At 35.0% G+C, this 18,288-nt stretch overlaps 2 protein-coding genes across 4 annotated transcripts; both read right to left on the bottom strand.

The window, feature by feature from the left end:
* Positions 1-581: 581 nt before the first annotated feature.
* Positions 582-6,052, bottom strand: LOC7458279 (3-oxoacyl-[acyl-carrier-protein] synthase, mitochondrial). 3 transcript variants are annotated; one of them, XR_002980051.2, is made up of 14 exons: positions 5,538-6,049; positions 5,348-5,455; positions 5,156-5,227; positions 4,895-4,981; positions 4,271-4,422; positions 3,242-3,322; positions 3,122-3,155; positions 2,945-3,011; positions 2,787-2,863; positions 2,443-2,503; positions 2,237-2,319; positions 1,617-1,688; positions 957-1,244; positions 582-879 (listed from the first exon to the last, which is right to left on the bottom strand). XR_002980051.2 is itself a non-coding variant. In XM_024594283.2 (13 exons), the coding sequence occupies exons 1-13, from the start codon at positions 5,898-5,900 to the stop codon at positions 1,083-1,085; spliced, it is 1,407 nt and encodes a 468-aa protein (XP_024450051.2). In that variant the 5' UTR covers positions 5,901-6,052; the 3' UTR covers positions 582-1,082. The 3 variants fall into 3 exon arrangements, 2 of the variants coding, with proteins under 2 accessions (XP_024450051.2, XP_024450050.2); XM_024594283.2 differs by having other exon boundaries at positions 582-1,244; positions 2,237-2,307; positions 5,538-6,052; XM_024594282.2 differs by having other exon boundaries at positions 582-1,244.
* A 4,702-nt stretch (positions 6,053-10,754) lies between these two features.
* On the bottom strand, positions 10,755-14,361 carry LOC7458280 (beta-glucosidase 12). The gene is made up of 14 exons (XM_024595085.2): positions 14,130-14,361; positions 13,977-14,046; positions 13,639-13,697; positions 13,470-13,545; positions 13,260-13,337; positions 12,969-13,056; positions 12,617-12,875; positions 12,393-12,508; positions 12,065-12,282; positions 11,917-11,948; positions 11,711-11,813; positions 11,519-11,621; positions 11,204-11,401; positions 10,755-11,121 (listed from the first exon to the last, which is right to left on the bottom strand). The coding sequence occupies exons 1-14, from the start codon at positions 14,205-14,207 to the stop codon at positions 11,058-11,060; spliced, it is 1,542 nt and encodes a 513-aa protein (XP_024450853.2). The 5' UTR covers positions 14,208-14,361; the 3' UTR covers positions 10,755-11,057.
* Between the last annotated feature and the right edge of the window lie 3,927 nt (positions 14,362-18,288).

Here is an 18,288-nt window from a genome sequence, read left to right on the forward strand (position 1 = left end):
ATTGAATTAGGTTTGTATTATTCAGGTTTGTTTTTTAAATTCTTTTAGCTGACGAGTTACTTGAAATTTTTTTTTTATTATTAAAAATTATTTTTTTATGTTTTTAAATCGTTTTGATGTGCTGATTTTAAAAATAATTTAAAAAAATAAAAAAATATCATTTTAAAACATTGCTAAATAAAAAACACTTTAAACCGCAACTGCTACTACAATCCCAAATATTCATTTTTCTGGACTGTTGTTTCTTTTTGAATCCATTGGTTATGCATTATAATCTGAGATTTTTTATTGCATTGTACAATTGGAGGATCTTCCAAGATATGTTTTGAAGGGTGAAATCCCCTTTCTTAAAACCATTGAGGTGACAGTGCTGCTATCATAAATATGATACAGCAAAAACGCTGACTCTGTGTTAGATAAACCCTAGCCACATTATCTGGAATGGAGTCTCAGTAACCCAAACCATTTAGCTGGAGAGAGAGGATCACAGATCCATCCACCAGCCTGAAGCTCCTTGCATATAAGGCTAAAGGTAACAGAGTCAAAAAGTGCAAATTTTAGAACGAGAAATCAAAGGCACATGAACTCAAAACCGACTGCCTCTCCTTCCACAAACAAAAGCGCAAAATATTGCTCCTAGATCGCTCCAAAAGAAATGCCAAAACAACCAGTTGCCATCCTTCAGAGAAAAAAATTAAATTGTTTGAACTTTCATGAGCATACATGTACCTGTTCTCAAAATAAATTATTTCAGCTAACATGATCACGCATAATGTAAAACTCGACCAAAACCCTCAGTAAACTCTGCCAGAAAACAACCTTCATATCTTTTCCTGCAGTTATATCTGGTCAGCTCCTCTAGCAAAACTTCATTTTTGGCTTGATTTAAAAAAAAATTGATCATTATTCCAACGTCTATGAAGAGTTGAAAGTGTAAATTTAAAGTTTATGCCCACCATTTCATTTCGTTGACTCCATATCTAGAAACCGCAGATGATGCAGATTTTACTAATTGGAGAAACATACTTTTCATGCCAGCAGTTCTGATGCCAGATCATGAGTGCAGAACCAATCAATCTGTCTTACACTGAGGTGAAAAGTAGAGATGCATTTGTTCCTCCGAAGCCAAAAGAATTCGACAAAGCTGCTCTTACCGGCATCTCTTTCGATGCAGTCAATGGCATAAAATTGTCTTTGAAGAGGGGATCTGGTTTATTGAGGTTAAGAGTCAATGGTGCAATTCCCTGAAACACCCACAGAAAACATTCTGTTGTGATTGCAAAACCTCTCAACTATAAAGTTAAAGAATACAAGGAAGCCAAGTGAATTTGTAGCTGCTGTATAAGAAGAGCAGGCAATGGACAGGAAAGCCATATATGCAAACCTCCATAGTCAGCCATATAGGTTTAGCTTTTTTCCTTTTAAGTTTGCGAGACATGTTGTCAGTTTGCTGGATCATTCAATATAAAATCACATAGGAGAAGGCATGTATAAATATGCACAGCTCTTTATTGCCATTTTCAAAAGCCTAGATATTATGAATCTGACTCTCTTATGGTAGGGGTGTTTCAGCTGGTTCTCATTAAAGGAGCAAGCAGGCCATATGAAATGCTTACATGATGCACAGCTAAAATTGCAAATATGGCTTCAACAGCACCAGCAGCTCCTAGTAGATGGCCAATGGCACCCTGAAGTTAATATAAATCACAAACAAAACCATCATGAGAACTGGCTGTTGACAAGAAACAAGAACGAATTTTGTTCTCTAAAGATAAAAGGCATCAGAAAAAAATCTGCAACTAGCATGCATGCTTCAATCAAGGATGAGATATAATTCCCTTTCTTCAAGATAGCAGGGTATAATTCCTCATTCATAACCCACGTTATTCCAGTATCAGTCCTATTCAAGACCACGCCTCTTCAAGCTCATCTCAAAAGCAAGTGGATGTTACTTCTCAGCATGCAGTGATGCAAGAATGAAATAAAGGTTGTGAACACAAGTGAGAACTATTCACATAAGATTTACAAATATGCATAAGTTAAGAAGTTCAATTACAAGCACCATCTTCAGTAGTGCATGCTTCATCGAGTATTAGCTTTGACAATGGAACTCTATTCTAAATACTTAGGTCCTCATACAGTGTGAGTGACAGTGCCTGGATCAATTAGCTAATGCCAACTCACACTGTTCTTGTCCTTCTCAAAATGTAAATCTGATTTGAAACTTAATGTTTACCTTTGTGGAAGAGAATGCCAAAGCACCTGATGTTGCATGTTCAGAGAACACAGTTTTGATGGCAATGGCTTCTACAGCATCACCTGAATCAGATATTTCAGCATGGACCACAGATACACAATTCATAACACAAATTGACATTCTAGAGATACAAATTGATAAATTGAAAGGGAAGCAATGTGATAAGGTCTGTCCATAAGACTTACCCAAAGGTGTAGATGTAGCATGGGCATTTATGTAATCCACTTGATTGGGATGAAGACCAGACTGTCATTGACAAAAAATCAGGGAAGTAAAAGCAAACAACGTTTTCCATCAGAATGGTGGTATTAAAAAAATTAACAGTATTAGAAAGAATTTTCTAAGCAAGGAACCAAGTAATTAGCAGAGTATAAAAGTTGATCTAACAATTTAAACACTAGGCATTGGACATTTTGCACCTTGATGTAGTCTGCATCTCAGGTAATGATACCTTTTCAACAAGATTGCAAACATTTTGACAACTAATGTACAGTGGACAAACAAGTCAAAGCCCACATATCTTAATTACCTGTTTCAAGGCACGTGTCATTGCCAGAACAGCTCCCCTTCCATCATTATGTGGTTGAGTAATGTGATATGCATCACCTAGACATTATCAACATCACCATAAATGAAAATATCTACTAAAAACGACTACAGAAAGATTTACGACTTTTCCCCCCAAACCTGACATCCCGTAGCCGCGAATCTCTGCATAAATTTTTGCTCCTCGTTCTTTTGCATGCTCAAGTTCCTTTGCAAGGTAAAAGGAGAAAAGATCATGAATGTCATAGTCATGACTCAACTCATCAAATTGACAAAATTCATATGTTGAAAAGTTAATAGAAAAACAAGTCAACTTACTTCTAATACCAAGACTCCAGAACCTTCACCTATGCTGAGCTCAAAGCATAAGATGGGAGTGAGAACAAGAAAGAACAAGTGTGAAAAAATGAAAATCAGAAGTTATGAAAATGTGCTTACACAAATCCATCCCGATCACAATCAAAAGGTCGAGAAGCTTCTAGAGGCATGGAATTGTGCTTCGTGGTTAATGCCCTTGATCTGGAATTAAACATGACAAAGTTACCAGCTAAGAAACTTGGTAAATGTGATGAATGACACAAGAAAGGAAGCTGAGCATAACTCCATCAAGAAGACTTATCTGGTGACAGATGTACTCTAAGAATTGATTATCTAAATGCATATTCAAGGTTACAGAGAAGTAGCATAAGCCCATAACCATCAAGATGATGCCAAACCCATCCCTTTGATGATTGGATGCTAAAACAGGTATTATAGTGCTCATTTCCAAAGCTTACCTTGCTTGCAGTTGGTTTCTACTTTCAGTATGGTAAGCAACGTCATTTACCATAACGTCATAAAGGATCTAGTTATGATCCTAGGACAGGAGATCCAAAGCAGTCTGGTATTTTTGCATGAAGTAACTGCTCTCAAGCCTCAAACTTGCAATCAAGTTTCATGGGAGCTTATGATCAAGATTTGTGAACCTTAACCACAAAGAAATAATAAACTACAGTAAACCTGTGAGGAAATTGCAGGCATCACCTAAGAATTTGAAGGTTTAATAGAAACCTCCATTTTTAGGAAAATACTGCAGTTTTACTCCCAAAAGTCCTTTGTAATTTACAAAAATTATGGGCATTTTCGGCATAAAAAGGGATTCAGTAATATTTTCTGGAACATGGAGGTGGTTTCTGGTCAAACATTCACTCTTTTAACAGTGCCTGTAATTTCACCATGTCTCAAGGGGGTACTTTACCCTACCAAAAAGGAAATTATTAATAATGCTCTGAGTAACATGCATTCAGAGAAGGCATAAAATTTCTTCCAATAAATTTATCTGCAAAATAGAAATTTGATTCAATAAATTGCATTATTCTTTATATATATATATAAGATTTCAGTACCAAACAAGAAATTGCACTATTATAAAGCTCTAAGTGATAGCCTGCATTCAGAGAAGGCATAAAACTTGGTAGAGCAAATTACCTACAAAATCCTGCTATAGATAAAGCATCTATGCTGGACTCTGTCCCTCCAGCCACCATAACGTTTGAATCCCCAAATTGAATCATCCTTGCAGCATCGCCAATAGAATGTGCTCCAGTAGCACAAGCTGTCACAGCAGCATGGTTTGGTCCCTGTATCCAGGAAAAAAAAAACTGACTGTAGCCAACATGTTACTTTACACATAATTGAAGACTTCATTCTATTCAAATCTCCAAAAACAATATTGATTGGTACATTGAGCTGAAAAATAAACAAGCTGAAAACTTATAAGGAGAATTGACCATCACTAAGCACACGCTCAAATCGATTTGCCATTCTTCCTTATCTATTGAATCGAACCTCTCATATTCATAACCCTAAAGAATGCCCCCCCATTGTCTAATTACCTTCAAATACAACTTGCAAGATTTTAGGTCTATCTTGAACCTAAACCCTAAGTACGATTCTCCCATGTAATCTGCCAAAGAACCTACTAGATCTAAGAGGCGAAGCACCAACTAACAAGTTTTCATTGGTCCACCAACAAACAGCAAGACATGTTCTCATAAGGAAGTCATAGGTTTCATTTATCAATAATATTAGACATGGAAGTTAAATACACACCTGGAATCCATATTTCATGCTCACATGACCAGATGCCATGTTGATCAATATCCGTGGGATGAAAAATGGACTAAGCCGACGAAGTCGCTGCATTGAGAAAGCCTCGGTATCAGGTTAATTGTTTCAAGAGGCATAGATCACTTACAAGGATAAATGATGTTACAAAGAGAAGTTGCCATAACATGACCACAATTATACAGAAAACATAAGGTTAAATGCTTTTTCTTCATTTCTGACTACGTAGGCAGGAACATAAATTACCTTCTCACAAATCAGTTGCGAGGCTTCCAGCACATCAGTTATGCTTCCAATCCCCCCACCAATAGAGACACCCTGGTATTCTTCACGTTAAAGAAAATATATATCATCAAAGAATCAGGAAATAAGAAAACATTTTTATCCTATCCACAGAATTATCAAACAGTATATACTCCAACAATAAACAACAAGTACCGTTCTTTCCTTCTGTTCCTGCTCAGTGGGCGCCCATTTTGCATCTTTAAGAGCTTCATCAGCAGCACACAGCGCATAGCCTATAAACCTTGAAACTGATCGATGCTCCTGAAAACCATAAAATCAAATCAAAACAGAAGAGAGAGTGCAAAATTGAGGGGAAAAGAAAAGAAGGAAACTTGACGGGCACCTTAGAATTAAGCCATAAATCCGCATTGAATTCGCCAGTTTTGGTGCCGCAAGGAACGACAGCAGCAACTTTAGAGGTAAGCTGATCAAAAGTGTACAGCTGAGTCTCTGTATCGAAAGAAGAGTTCATTTTGAGATCCTCTGGTGTTATTGCCCGAACACCACATTCTCCCTCTATCAAGCGCTTCCACGTCGTTTGCACTCCGCAACCAAGAGGGGTCACCATGCCTATACCGGTGACGACTACTCGGCGAGGAGTGACTGGTGGAGGAGGGCCAAAGGAAGAAGATAAGTGACGACGAGTCAGTTGGTAGCGAAAGGGAGATGATGATAATAATCGACGCCAACGAGAAGAGCTGGCCATGGAGTTTGCTCTCTTTTAGCTTTGGTTTCAGTACCAGAGCTGGAGATGCGCTGCTCTGCTCTGCTCTGCTTGGCTTTGGCAAGAATGATTGACAGCGACGTCTCAATTTTTTTTTTCCTGGGTAATCTTGAAATGCTCTCAAATCTAAAATCATTATTTGCATCAAAATTTGAAGGAGAAAATGACTCGACAAAATGAATTAAGTTAGAAGTATATTTAATAAAATTATATTTTTATAAAGATAAGTAGTATAATTTAGAAGTTAAAAATTCAGTTTTTTGTTTCCTTTTTTTAAACAATTTTTCATTAAAGTCGAAATTTATTTCCAACCATATATATATTTTTTATTTTCTTAACTCAGAAGTTTTAAAAAATAATTATTTTGCAAAATTCATATCAAATAAAATCTATATTATTAACGAGTATTTGCATTTAATGCTGAATGGGAATGTATTAGTACGTTTTTTAAGATTATTGGTGAAAGTAATTAAGTATTAAATATTAAGAAAATTATTAGATGAATTTATTTCATCTTCTAAAACTATTAAATAATCAGTTGAAAAGCACATGCCATCTTATTTATCGATTCTAAAAAATAGAATTGTTTTTCCTCTCATTTAGTTAAAAATAAAAAAACTTCCTTTCTTACCATCATATATATTTTTTGTGTATTTCAAAGTTGATGTTGATAATCTATTGATTCATAATTTCAAATTCACAAAATAATTCTTATAATTTTAATGCTTGAGCTCCGTTCTTATTTCATTCAAAAATACATAAGTTATATTTCATCTTCAAACATGAAATTAACTAGTTAAACTTATAATTTAAATTATAAAATCAGTCAGTTATCAACACTTTTTTATAATTTTTTATTTAAAATAGACACTTGAACCAACTAAATATTAAAATATTTATTTGAAATTTTAATAAACTAATAAATATAAAACCAAAATAAATTAGATTATTAAATTGAAAAATAATAAAATATAAAGGGTAAATTAAAAAAAAAGCTAGAAGAATCAATAATGATTGTGAAAGATCTAATTGGTTTAAAAAAACAATAAAAAAAAAGGAAAAAAAGGTTGCAGCGCCTGGGCCTCGAGACAAATGGCCTAGCTTTGTAGGCATGTAGCAGCCGAAGCACTTGGATCTTTTTATTTATTTGTTTTTGTTTTTTATAAGGCAGATGGTACTGAGTCTTTTCTTTTTATTTTGTTTTTTTTATTGGGATAGATAACTTGTCGTTCTCTCTTGATTTTTTTTTAAAAAACAAACGACACAACACCTGTTGTTTTTTCAATTCTGGTAGCCAGAAGTTGGGGCATGAGTGTTTTACACCTAAAAAACCCTAAAAAATAACCTAAACATTTCGGAAAACTTATTCACAACCTTAAAAAACTCAAAAAAATCACCTTGAACACTCAAAATCAACCCGAGATCAAAATTCTTACCAATCTCAGATCTACCATATCAAGCAAGGTTAAAGAAAAAAAAAACCTAGCTAGAATAAACTTTTCTTATTGAATAGAAGTCATTGACACCAAAATCTCTCTTTTACGTGGTTGGAATCGATGTCAACCGTGATTTTCTCTCTCTCTACGACAAGAATCCAACCACTTACTCTCTCCCCTTTCAAACCAAAAAGAAAAAAGAAAAATAAATTTTGGGATCAAAATTGATTGTTAGAAATTGGAAGGGACCTATATTTTATAATTTATAAAGTATAAGAACCAAATTAAACTATTCACCCCAAGTTTAAAACAATCACCACTTTTCTCCACTTTTTTTTATTAGGCTAAGTTCTTTACAAAGGTTGTAGGTATGGATGTTATCTTTCAAACAAAACTGACCTTATGTAATTTGGAGTTATATAACTCTAGATATAGACTGAAAATGGAAGAAGTGTCGAACTGTCTTGTACTGGACAGATTGTGTTGAGTGTTATAACGGATAACTTAATGGGTGTTAAGGGCAGAATTGGGCTTTCTATCCTTCAGTGGAGTTGCAGAACGGTGTCTTACCTTTCCAAAGAGTCAAGCTACACGTAAAACTGAAGTCTATAACTTTATTTACGACTAAATGGTAAACAGTGTTCTCGAATGACAACTGATCTAAGAAGTGTAATAAGGTAGTTGAAGGCAAATAATCAGAAAATGAAATTAAAACATGGTGATGAATTCATGTGAATGAGATTCCAATAGTATGAGAATGCACATTGTGATAAAATTATAAGAGGGTATTGTTTGTATCTCTTGATTCTCAAACAGAAGAGATGCCTGGAGCAGGGTCATCAATAGTTGAAGGGACTCGATCGGTTGGGGAAACAGGTAGGTGCATCGCACCTTGTCTTTTCAATTTGTGTAAACTTATTGATAAATTTCAGAATTTATTATTTTGTTGCTTTGATAAATATTGGAATGAATATGAGTTACGTACATTGATGTGTATCAACTAGTTATGATATAATTAGAATGGATACGAATACCTTAAGTACATTGATATGTATCAAACTTGTGATTATATTATTGGAATGAATTAGAGTACCTTGTGTACAACAATATAGATAAATTAATTAGGATAGTGTTTGAATGAACATGTGTACCTTGCATACAATGGTATGGATTGATCAAGTTAGTTAGGATAATGTTTGAACGAACATGAATACCTTGTGTGTATTATTATGTATCAAATTAATTATATTATTATTAGAATGGATACGAGTACCTTTTTATGTAAAAAAAGAAATGCCATGAAAATTATTACTTGTTGTTGTTATTATTTCTTATTACCTTTTTATATTTATATGCACATGTTAATTTTTGTTTTCAGGTCCATGGAGTCATGTCATGAGTGATTTTAGTTTAGTTACCTTTTGTTTTTGGCCATGTAATTATTTAAAAATTAAGAGACTTATCTCCTAAAACTTGAAATGTAATATTAACCCGTAAATTTAGATGTATGACTTTAATCTAATGTTTGTAATTCTAAGTATCTATTTAACCATGCATGTTTATAGTTGACATCGAATCATTCACTTGAATTACATTATATGATGTTATTATGCAAAATATAGTTTATATGATATTATGTAACAATCTAATTATGCATTGTTATTTTATGAACTTGAATTGTATGATGTTATTGAATAAGATGTGTTGTGTTGATGATGATGAGTTGGATTGAAATCCAGGATGATTGGATAAAGTTGTGAAATGAAATTGGAAGTGTAATATGATTTTTTTGATAACTTGGAACCTACTGGTATAAGTGAGACTCCGCTGAAATTTTGGTACAAATTTAAATGGAACGTATATAAAAAAATTACACTGAGAATTTTCAACGTATCGCGAAAAAGGATGTAGAAAATCGAGGATGTAACACTTGAGCTCACCCGGGTCAACCCGCCAAATCCACAAGTCAGCTTGTGAGATCGTGTAACCTGATAGAAAGAATAATGAAGAAAATCACGAAACCTAATTTTTTTTTTTTAAAAAACCATCGTTAGCTTATTAAACTCGTGACACGGGCCACTTGACCAAAAACACCAAATATGAAAAAACCACGAAGCTCAATTCTCAACAAACCAAATATTGAAAGGTGAAGTTAAATAAAAAAGTTAGCCACACAAAAGGATCCAAAACAATAAAGAGTAATTAAAAGCCAAAAAAAGGTGTGGGCCCACCTAGGTTAACCGGCGAAACCCGCGATTTAGGTTATGAGATCAGGATAATCCGATAGGAAGAAACACAAAGAAAACCACGAAGCCTATTTCATAAAAAAATATCAATGTCGAGTCAAGCCGTGACCCGGTCCATTTGATCAGAAGTATTATGGAAAGAGATTCTTTATATATGTAAATATTATTGCATTGTGCACAACGCTAAAGGTATAAATACAAAAGGATGGTTGCTCTCATGGTTCAGCAACCATTACAATTCATATGAAATCAATCTCTCAATTAACTTAACTAGAAGCACCAAACCTGAAAAACCACGAAGCCCAATTTTTAATAAATCAAATGTAAAAAGAAAAAATTGAAAAGAAATTATACAAAATGATCCAAAAGAAAAATAGCAATTAAAATAATGAGGATCAAATTTGAAAAAAAAAAAAAAGGATGGATAATTTTGGATTGAAGGGTTAAATTGAGAAGAAAAATAAAATTCATAAAATAATTAAAAGAAGAAACCAATAAAATAATGAGTAATAAATTTTTTAAAAAATATATCTAAGGATGAAAATGAAAACAATTAAAAGAATAAAGAAGGGTAAAAAAAAACTTAAGCAACAAAAAAAACCAAGATCAAGATTGAAGAAACAAAAAAATAATAAATTTAGATTGAAGGATAAAATTAAAAAAAAATCAAAAACCAAAAAAAAAAAAAAACTAAAAACAGAAATTATAAATAAAAAAACCATTGACTGTTACTGGAATAACCGCAACTAAGATACTACCCTGAAATCTTAAATGATTAGTGCGAATTTTAGTGGAGAATAGAGAAGAAAAAAAAATTTCAAGGATAATCTATCAAGAAACAACCAACACGTGCAATGCCTTGACAAGAAAGCCGCCGCAGGGAATCCAATGAGACGGAGAAATGGGGTTCTTAACCGGCAAATTCGGCCACTTTAGTACTAAAACCGCCAAAATTGCTTATACCCCCTCCCCTTGAATATAAGGATTATTTCAAAGAGACCCTACATTTTGCATCCTCAGGAATTAATTATGTTCCATAGGTATTATTTATTTACTTTTCACTTGGTCTTGATAAATTTCAGTTTGACATGCAAATGCATTCCTCGAATTCTAGTGAAAAGGATTATGCATGAATAGAAGTATCCTTCAAAATATTACAGGAAAAAAGAAATTGCGCAGAGCAAGTTATTATTTAATATCGAATTTGATTGATAACCAATCAATACATATAAAAAATAAAAAAATACAAATAAATATTATTATTACAACAAGAACGGCATCGATCCTATACGAAAATGTGAGAATTAATTCGAAGACAAAGATCCACTGATGTCCATAAACTAGAAGGACGCAAACATGGAATAGAATTTATCAGACGTGGAAACCTAACTTGCTGCAACAAAGCTTGGCTTCAGATGATATACAACAATACCTTACTATATATTTCATGCCATTGTTTATTCAATTCTCGACTTCTTACGGCTACGAGCTGATCCTTCCTCCATTCGAGATTTTGATTTTCTGTTATTGCAATCATTTGTGTTATGAGAAATGTTGAGAGATTTGTTTGATAATAATAAGAGGAGATGAAAAGAGGCCTTACATGCTATCGTTGAGTTGAGTACTCTCGTCCTTCTTCAGAAATTGCTTAAACCACTTCACAGAATTTTTGGCATATCGTTTCAAGTTGTTTTCGTAGTCAATGTAGAAGAGACCAAACCTCGAACTATAACCGGATCCCCATTCAAAATCATCCAAGAATGACCAAGCAAAAAACCCCTTGACATCGACACCATGGCCACTGCAAAAGTCAAGTTTTTAGAGCAGATCAGACTGAGAAAGAAATTCCTTTTAAAACAAAAACTGGGACTGTTTGAAAAAGGAAGCGAGAACATGAATTTGGAAAGAGCAAACTCACTTGATAGATTTCAGAACATTGTGGAAAATGTCTTTATAATATTGCTCTCTTATGGCATCATTGAGGGCTTCCTCTAATGACGAGGAATTCACGTCATCAACTCCTAATTAAAAAAAACCAACAAATCAGTAAATCAGAGCTTCTTGACAACTATAACCATAAACACACGAGGGTTGTTAACTCTGTTCTTACCATTTTCAGTGATATATATTGTTGGATTTTCATACGCGTCCTTTATGTAATTCAAGAGATGACGAATACCTTCGGGATAAATATAAAGCCAACTTGAACCCGCCTGCGAATTTGATTTATATATCTCAATACCAAGGGGAAAAAAAAAAAAGATTCTACATATCAATTACTAATTTGTTGAAACAAGAATGAAGAATCACACTCACCTGTGGGCCAATTGGTATTCCATTTCTCTCCCCTGTAAAATAATATATATCAACACAAGTGAGAAAGTACTGTAGAGTTTTAGACCTTGTATTCTTCTTATTCTGAGAGTTTTTTATCATTTAATTAACAAGTAAATAAATATTTCACCTGGCCAGTTAACACGAGCATCTTCCATAAACCCAATAGTTTTATAGTTAACATCCTCAACATTCTGAGCATAGTATGTAGTGTAGTAATTGACCCCAATAAAGTCATAAGATCCTCTCAGCATCTTGGATTCCTCCTCGCTGAATCTAGGCAATCTTCCTCCAACGTAGTCGTGCATATTCTGTGGATAGTCACCTTTAGTTAGAGGATCCATGTACCTGCCAAAAACATAGAATTTAAGATCCTGGTTTCTTCTCCATAGAATTTAAGAATCCAAATTAATGTTTCAAATTACTATATTATCCAAATCAGCTAGCAAAATGCTTACCATCCAAGCATAAAATCAAGGCTTCGTTCAGTTGCCATCCGATCACTTTCACTAGTTGAGTAAGGTTCAAACCAATGAGAAACGAGGGTTATCCCAATTTTACCTCCTTGACACGTCTGACGAGATTTTTTCAATGATAAAATTAGCACAGTCACACAGAAAACTTTGGTGAAATATGTTATGAAACGAACCACAAATTAATTATAGCTTTAGCTTTTGCAAACCTGATACTTTTCCTTGTATACTTTCACAGCCGTTGCATGAGCAAGCAATAGATGATGGGTTACAATGTAAACCTCGGTGGCGCCAGAGATTTTGGGTTGGCCTGGATAATTCTCCAAAGTTGAAATTCTGCCGGGTGCGAATGTGCCCGTGTCATAACCATTGACACTAAACATAAAAGGCTCATTTAAAGTGATCCAGTGCTTCACTCGGTCTCCAAATCTTTGAAAGCAAAGCTCCACAAAGTCTCGGAAATCGTTTCTATATGAGTTTTGAAATTATTAGATTCAAGCATGGAGGATTTAAATTAAAGTGAGATGTTTATATAATATGAATATAAAAACGATTACTTACAAAATATTAGGGCTCAAGAAACCACCATATTTGTCCTCAATTGCTTGTGGAGTGTCCCAATGAAAGAGAGTTACATAAGGCTGTATACCTGTACATTTCAAAGCAAAAATAATATGAGAAAACTAAAGTGTGAAACGTTTTGTATGAGAGTTTGGAAAATGCTTTTCAAATTTTCGAAATTCAAGCAAAGTAAGATTGCCCCTGCATTTACCATGGCCACCTCAAGTTTCTTATTTAGTCGGTAACATTATTATGAAACACAGTCATCGAGGAAAAGGAAAGGGTTATAACCATTTTTTATGAGCTCATCGATGAGATTGTTGTAAAACTGGATCCCTTCTTCGTTTATTCCAGCACTTAGTCTGCCATCTGATGAATTCAATTCGATGATTGAAAAATCAAAGTAAGGAAAAATGTGGGACTTCGAAAGTCAAGTCGCGTCCCATCCTCGTGAATTAAAAAGGAATGAGATGTAGGGTAAAAACAAAAGAAAACACTTACGTGGTAATACCCTAGACCAAGAAATAGAGAATCTGAAAGCATCCATTCCCATTCCCCTCATTCTTTGCACATCTTCCTATAACATTTTGCGTGTAAAATATATCAACAAGTGTAATGGTGATCAGATCCACAAAAGGCAACTAAAAGAAAAATAAGATGAACATCGTACCTTATAGCGATTATAGAAATCAACTGCCACCTTTGCATTGCTATGGTCACTTATCCTCTCTGCAATTTTTCAGAATTTGTTCTTAAATTCCTTTGAATATATATTATTTGATAAAAATCATATTTACATCTTTAATTTGCACGCACTTTCTCCCCCTAACCCCAAAAGTCACCTTCTTTCTTTCCCTTTTCTCTCTTCTTTTGGATTTAATAGACAAAATACACTATGGTTTTAGGCAGGCCATCAACATGCTGGCAGGTGACTCCTTGAGAGATTTATATTCGTTGTTTTAGTTAGGAAAGCATTGTAACGAACTCCTGCATTGAATAAAGAGATACCTGGATGCTCCTCGATGAAGGTGTCCCATATATTCGGCCCTTTACCTCTCCTGTTTGTTTCACCTTCAAACTGCATATAATTTAAACGTCATCAGAGAACAAACAATTGAGGCGTTTCTCTCTTCGACCAGAGTACTTGAAGCAATGTTGTACCTGGTAAGCTGACGAAGAAGATCCAAAAACGAAACCATCTGGGAAAGAATTACGACTCAACTGGGCAATACTTCCCATGATATACACTAAGTCTTTGTTGAACAGCCTTGCAGAAGAGCAATAAAAGCTTGAGCAGCACTAAAGATTGTTGGGTGATCAGAATAAAGAATGTATAGTGAGATAGTAGTGAAAAAATAAAGAAATGAACGTATGAAGTATGGATTTTGTAAGAACATCGACATGCCAGAGCCTATTTATAGGCATCATTTTGAAAGGTTATTCTCAACAACCAAGAAGGATAATTTTGGTCAATTATTATTGTTTGTTTCAATTGACCGATCAATGAAAATTCAATTTGGAACTTCCAATTGGATAAGGATATTTGTCATTTGAGGAATTCATGGTGTTGAAACAAGCACCAAACTTAAGATTCCGTGCTCTAATTGCACTGTGAGGCCTAGCAATTGTACTTGAAGCTTGCAGAGAAAATCCAGCAACCGGATCGTCAACATAAGAATTTTCAAGCACGACATTAATTTTCTTGTCTGATGGCAATGAAGCCAAGCGAAAGTTGACGGGTTTCCAGCCCAAGAAGAGTTTTTAAATGGTAATGTGTGTATGTTGAGCTTTCTCATTCAGGCATGAAGTATATTCTGAGCTACAAAAAAACATTACCAATCACTTGTTAGAAATTTTGCATGAAACAATTTTCATTTCTTTACGCTGAATTAGCCAAGTCAAGCACAATACATGATCTTTAACCAAAAGCCTAGGAGAGTAACCAATTACGATCAATCTCTAATTAAGATGACCTTTCTTCAATCCCAAACTGACAACCATCTCTAAATCGTGCAAGAAATGCTTTGAAGCGATCAACTAGTCATCAGCCTGGAATTCATTTGGCTTTGAAGCCATCAACTAGTCATCAGCCTGGAATTCAATTTTACAGCTGTCTGGAATTTATTTTCCAAGAAAGTTTATCCGCGCGAAAACTTCAACTTGATTAGGAGAAAGAAACTGCGTGTTGCTTCTATCGGAATTCAAGCATCCTGTTCAAGCCTCCAACGAATTCCTTAATAAGTACCGGTATTAGATAGTGACCGAGGGAATAAAAACTTACAATATAAGTATCTAAAAGAAGGAGCAAAAAAATGAAAATCAAACTAATTAGTCTAGTTGAAGATAACTTCAAGACTTCTAATCTGATCAGAACCTGTGTAACTAAAGTTTCTAACTGAGAATTTCAACCAAAAGGTCAAATGTTGAAAGGTAAAATAAAAAATCACATCCCAATTATAGACCTTGGACTCGAAGATAAGTCGATTGCGAACTAACTAGATAGATCAATAAAAGCCTTTGCATAGAAGAATAATATCCTGACACTGAAAATTGCCTCTCACCGACCTGTACCATTCTTGAAGATTTTGTTTAGGGTCCCTAGATAGACAACTTAAACACCTGAACCAATGATTGAATCTACCCTAAAAATTCCACGTAATAGTACAGTGATGAAATATATAGATGATTACTAGTCCCAATCTCCTCACAATAAAAAGGAAAACGAGCATCCTTATAATTAACAATCTCCCTCTCAGCTAAAAAACCCCTAGCGATGAGTCTACCATTAAACAGGAGCTATATGAACACATCAATTTTAGGAGGTGCAAAACCTTTCCAAAGAAAAACAAAAAAAGAAGGAGCCGCTGAAGCAGACAGGCTATCTAGAAATTTGCAACACTGAATAAGTGTTGGAACTATCAAATTTTCATGCCTTACTATCTTCACCTCCAGAAAAAACTAAACCACGCTCCACCTCTACAATTAAAATTTCCCGCATACAAAGCTTACGAGACCTCAGATTCCTCCTCCAAGTCAAGCTCACCGAATTATCAATCGGGCTATACACATTTGCAAGGCCAACTAATTGTTGCAGAGAAATATTAAATAGTCTAGGAAATAAATTATGAAGAGGAGCTGGAGTACCTAGCCAAGAATCGATCCAAGACCAAATGTTACTCTCATCACCTACCTTGAACCCAATGCTTGACTTAAGTTGAATGGCTATGCTTTCTCTTGTGGAGAAAGTCAAAACAATGCCACGCCAGGTTGGAGAAAGAGAAACAGCAAACACAGGAAGTCAATTGTCGTGGCATGCACGACGTCGATTGGTAGATCTGACTCCTAAGTGTGTTGGAAAAGGGTTTTGGATTTAATCATAAAATTATGATTATAAGATTCAGGAGTCGCCACCTAATATTATGGTCGCTAGAAAACCTAATGGTCTACGAGAGTCTGGGTAAGGGATTGGTTGTGCAAGGGAAAGACGTATCACGCCCAGCGCAGCCTCCCTAAGGTAAGCTGCATTGTTGTTTGATTGTTATTCTAAGTCGCATTTCTATTCATTAGTCTTGTTTAAGGTTCAATGTAGATCTCCATTTCATGAGGAAGTCTCTACCTTGTCGGGTTAAATCATGGCCATTTTAAAGGCCAAACTTATTTATTTCTTGGATATAGCTAAGTCATAGCAATCCGAATGATAAACTAATTATAATGGGATATTTTGTATTTTGATCAAACCCTAATAGATAATCATAAACCGGTTATGATATCCATTTTGTATTTTTTAAATCATGATAAAAATGATTTTTATCTCTCTTTAGAAAATATGCATGAAAAACTTTTAGGATTTGGCCGTATGCACAAAGACAAAATAGTTTCTTTTTTGATTTTTTTGGAAAGAGGAAATTAATTTGATTTTTTTTTAATTTTCAAATTTGTTTATAAAGAAACATTTTGGAAAAACAGTCTTGGCTCAAATTTGTTTAATTCATATGGCGACAAAAGGCAAGACAGTCTTGGCTCAAGCTGGGGGACAGAAACACTCGGTTCTTTCACATTTCAGCAAAAGTTAGGGGATGCAAAAACTATATTCGTCAGCTCACATACAACGGGAAGATTCTCTCCAGTCCAAATGAAATCAAAGAAGGAGCCAAAGCATATTTCTCAAACATCTACTCTGAATCTTTGACTACAAGACCCACGATGGGCAGTGCAGACTTTATGAAGCTCAGTGAAAACCAAGCAGCCTGGCTTGAAAGAGAGGTTACTATAGAAGAGGTTCATCTGGCCATATTCAGCAGTGAAGGCTCCAAAGCCCCAGGACCGGATGGGTTCAACTTCAATTTTTATAAGAAATTCTGGGAGCTAATGCAACATGACCTGTTCACAATGGTTCTTGAATTCTTCAGGAGAGGCTACCTTCCTAAAGGTATTAACACCAGTTATATTGCTTTAATTCCAAAAGTTACCGGCAGCTCCTCTTTTAATGACTATAGACCTATTAGTTTATTAAATGGGCTATATAAAATTATTGCTAAGATTCTCGCCACTAGACTAAAAGCAGTTATGCAGAGTGTGGTTAGTCCCTCCCAGTCAGCTTTCATTGCTGGCAGAAACATTCTGGACTCAGTCCTTATTGCCAATGAAATGCTGGATTCCATGAAATCTCGAAGCTGTCAAGGTTTCCTTCTTAAACTTGATTTCAGAAAAGCTTTTGATACTGTGTCCTGGTCCTATCTTAATGATGTTATGGGTTACATGAATTTTGGTGCTCGTTGGAGGAAATGGATTATGGCATGTGTCTCGTCTGCAAGACTATCTGTTTTAATCAATGGTTCCCCTACTTCTGAGTTTACAGCATCTTGTGGTCTGCGGCAGGGGGATCCCCTCTCCCCTTTTCTCTTTTGTTTGGCAGCTGAAGGCATATCAGTTCTCATCAGCAGGAGCCTGAAAATGGGTGCTTTGTATGGTGTGGAACCTGCAGGAACAACATATATTCATCATCTGCAATTTGCAGATGACACTCTTCTCTTCCTTCCGAATGATCTTCAATGTTTGCTAAATACCAAGAGAATGTTACGTTGGTTCAGTTTATGCTCAGGGCTTAATGTTAACTTCCATAAGAGTAGTTTGGTGGGTGTGGGGGTGGATGGGATATATGCTGAAGGGATTTCTGGTGTTCTCAGGTGTAGATGTGATACTCTCCCTATCAAATACTTGGGGCTTCCTCTAGGTGCTAATCCCAAAAGGATTTCCACATGGAAACCTGTTCTCTCTCAGATTAGAGGACGACTTAACTCTTGGAAGGGGCGGTTATTAT

The sequence above is a fragment of the Populus trichocarpa genome, chromosome 2 (assembly GCF_000002775.5).
Source record: "Populus trichocarpa isolate Nisqually-1 chromosome 2, P.trichocarpa_v4.1, whole genome shotgun sequence".
NCBI classification, from domain to species: domain Eukaryota; kingdom Viridiplantae; phylum Streptophyta; class Magnoliopsida; order Malpighiales; family Salicaceae; genus Populus; species Populus trichocarpa.

Excerpts from the sequence above, each read along its gene's own strand:
- LOC7458279 (XM_024594282.2), bottom strand. The coding sequence starts at position 5,900 with ATGGCCAGCTCTTCTCGTTGGCGTCGATTATTATCATCATCTCCCTTT. Across the intron at positions 3,156-3,241 it reads TGTGATCGGGATGGATTTGT|CATAGGTGAAGGTTCTGGAG; the intron begins GTAAGCACATTT and ends CTTTGAGCTCAG. Across the intron at positions 2,320-2,442 it reads TGCTACATCTACACCTTTGG|GTGATGCTGTAGAAGCCATT; the intron begins GTAAGTCTTATG and ends TATCTGATTCAG.
- LOC7458280 (XM_024595085.2), bottom strand. The coding sequence starts at position 14,207 with ATGGGAAGTATTGCCCAGTTGAGTCGTAATTCTTTCCCAGATGGTTTC. Across the intron at positions 12,876-12,968 it reads TTCTTGAGCCCTAATATTTT|AAACGATTTCCGAGACTTTG; the intron begins GTAAGTAATCGT and ends AAACTCATATAG. Across the intron at positions 11,949-12,064 it reads TGCTCGTGTTAACTGGCCAG|GGGAGAGAAATGGAATACCA; the intron begins GTGAAATATTTA and ends ATTATTTTACAG.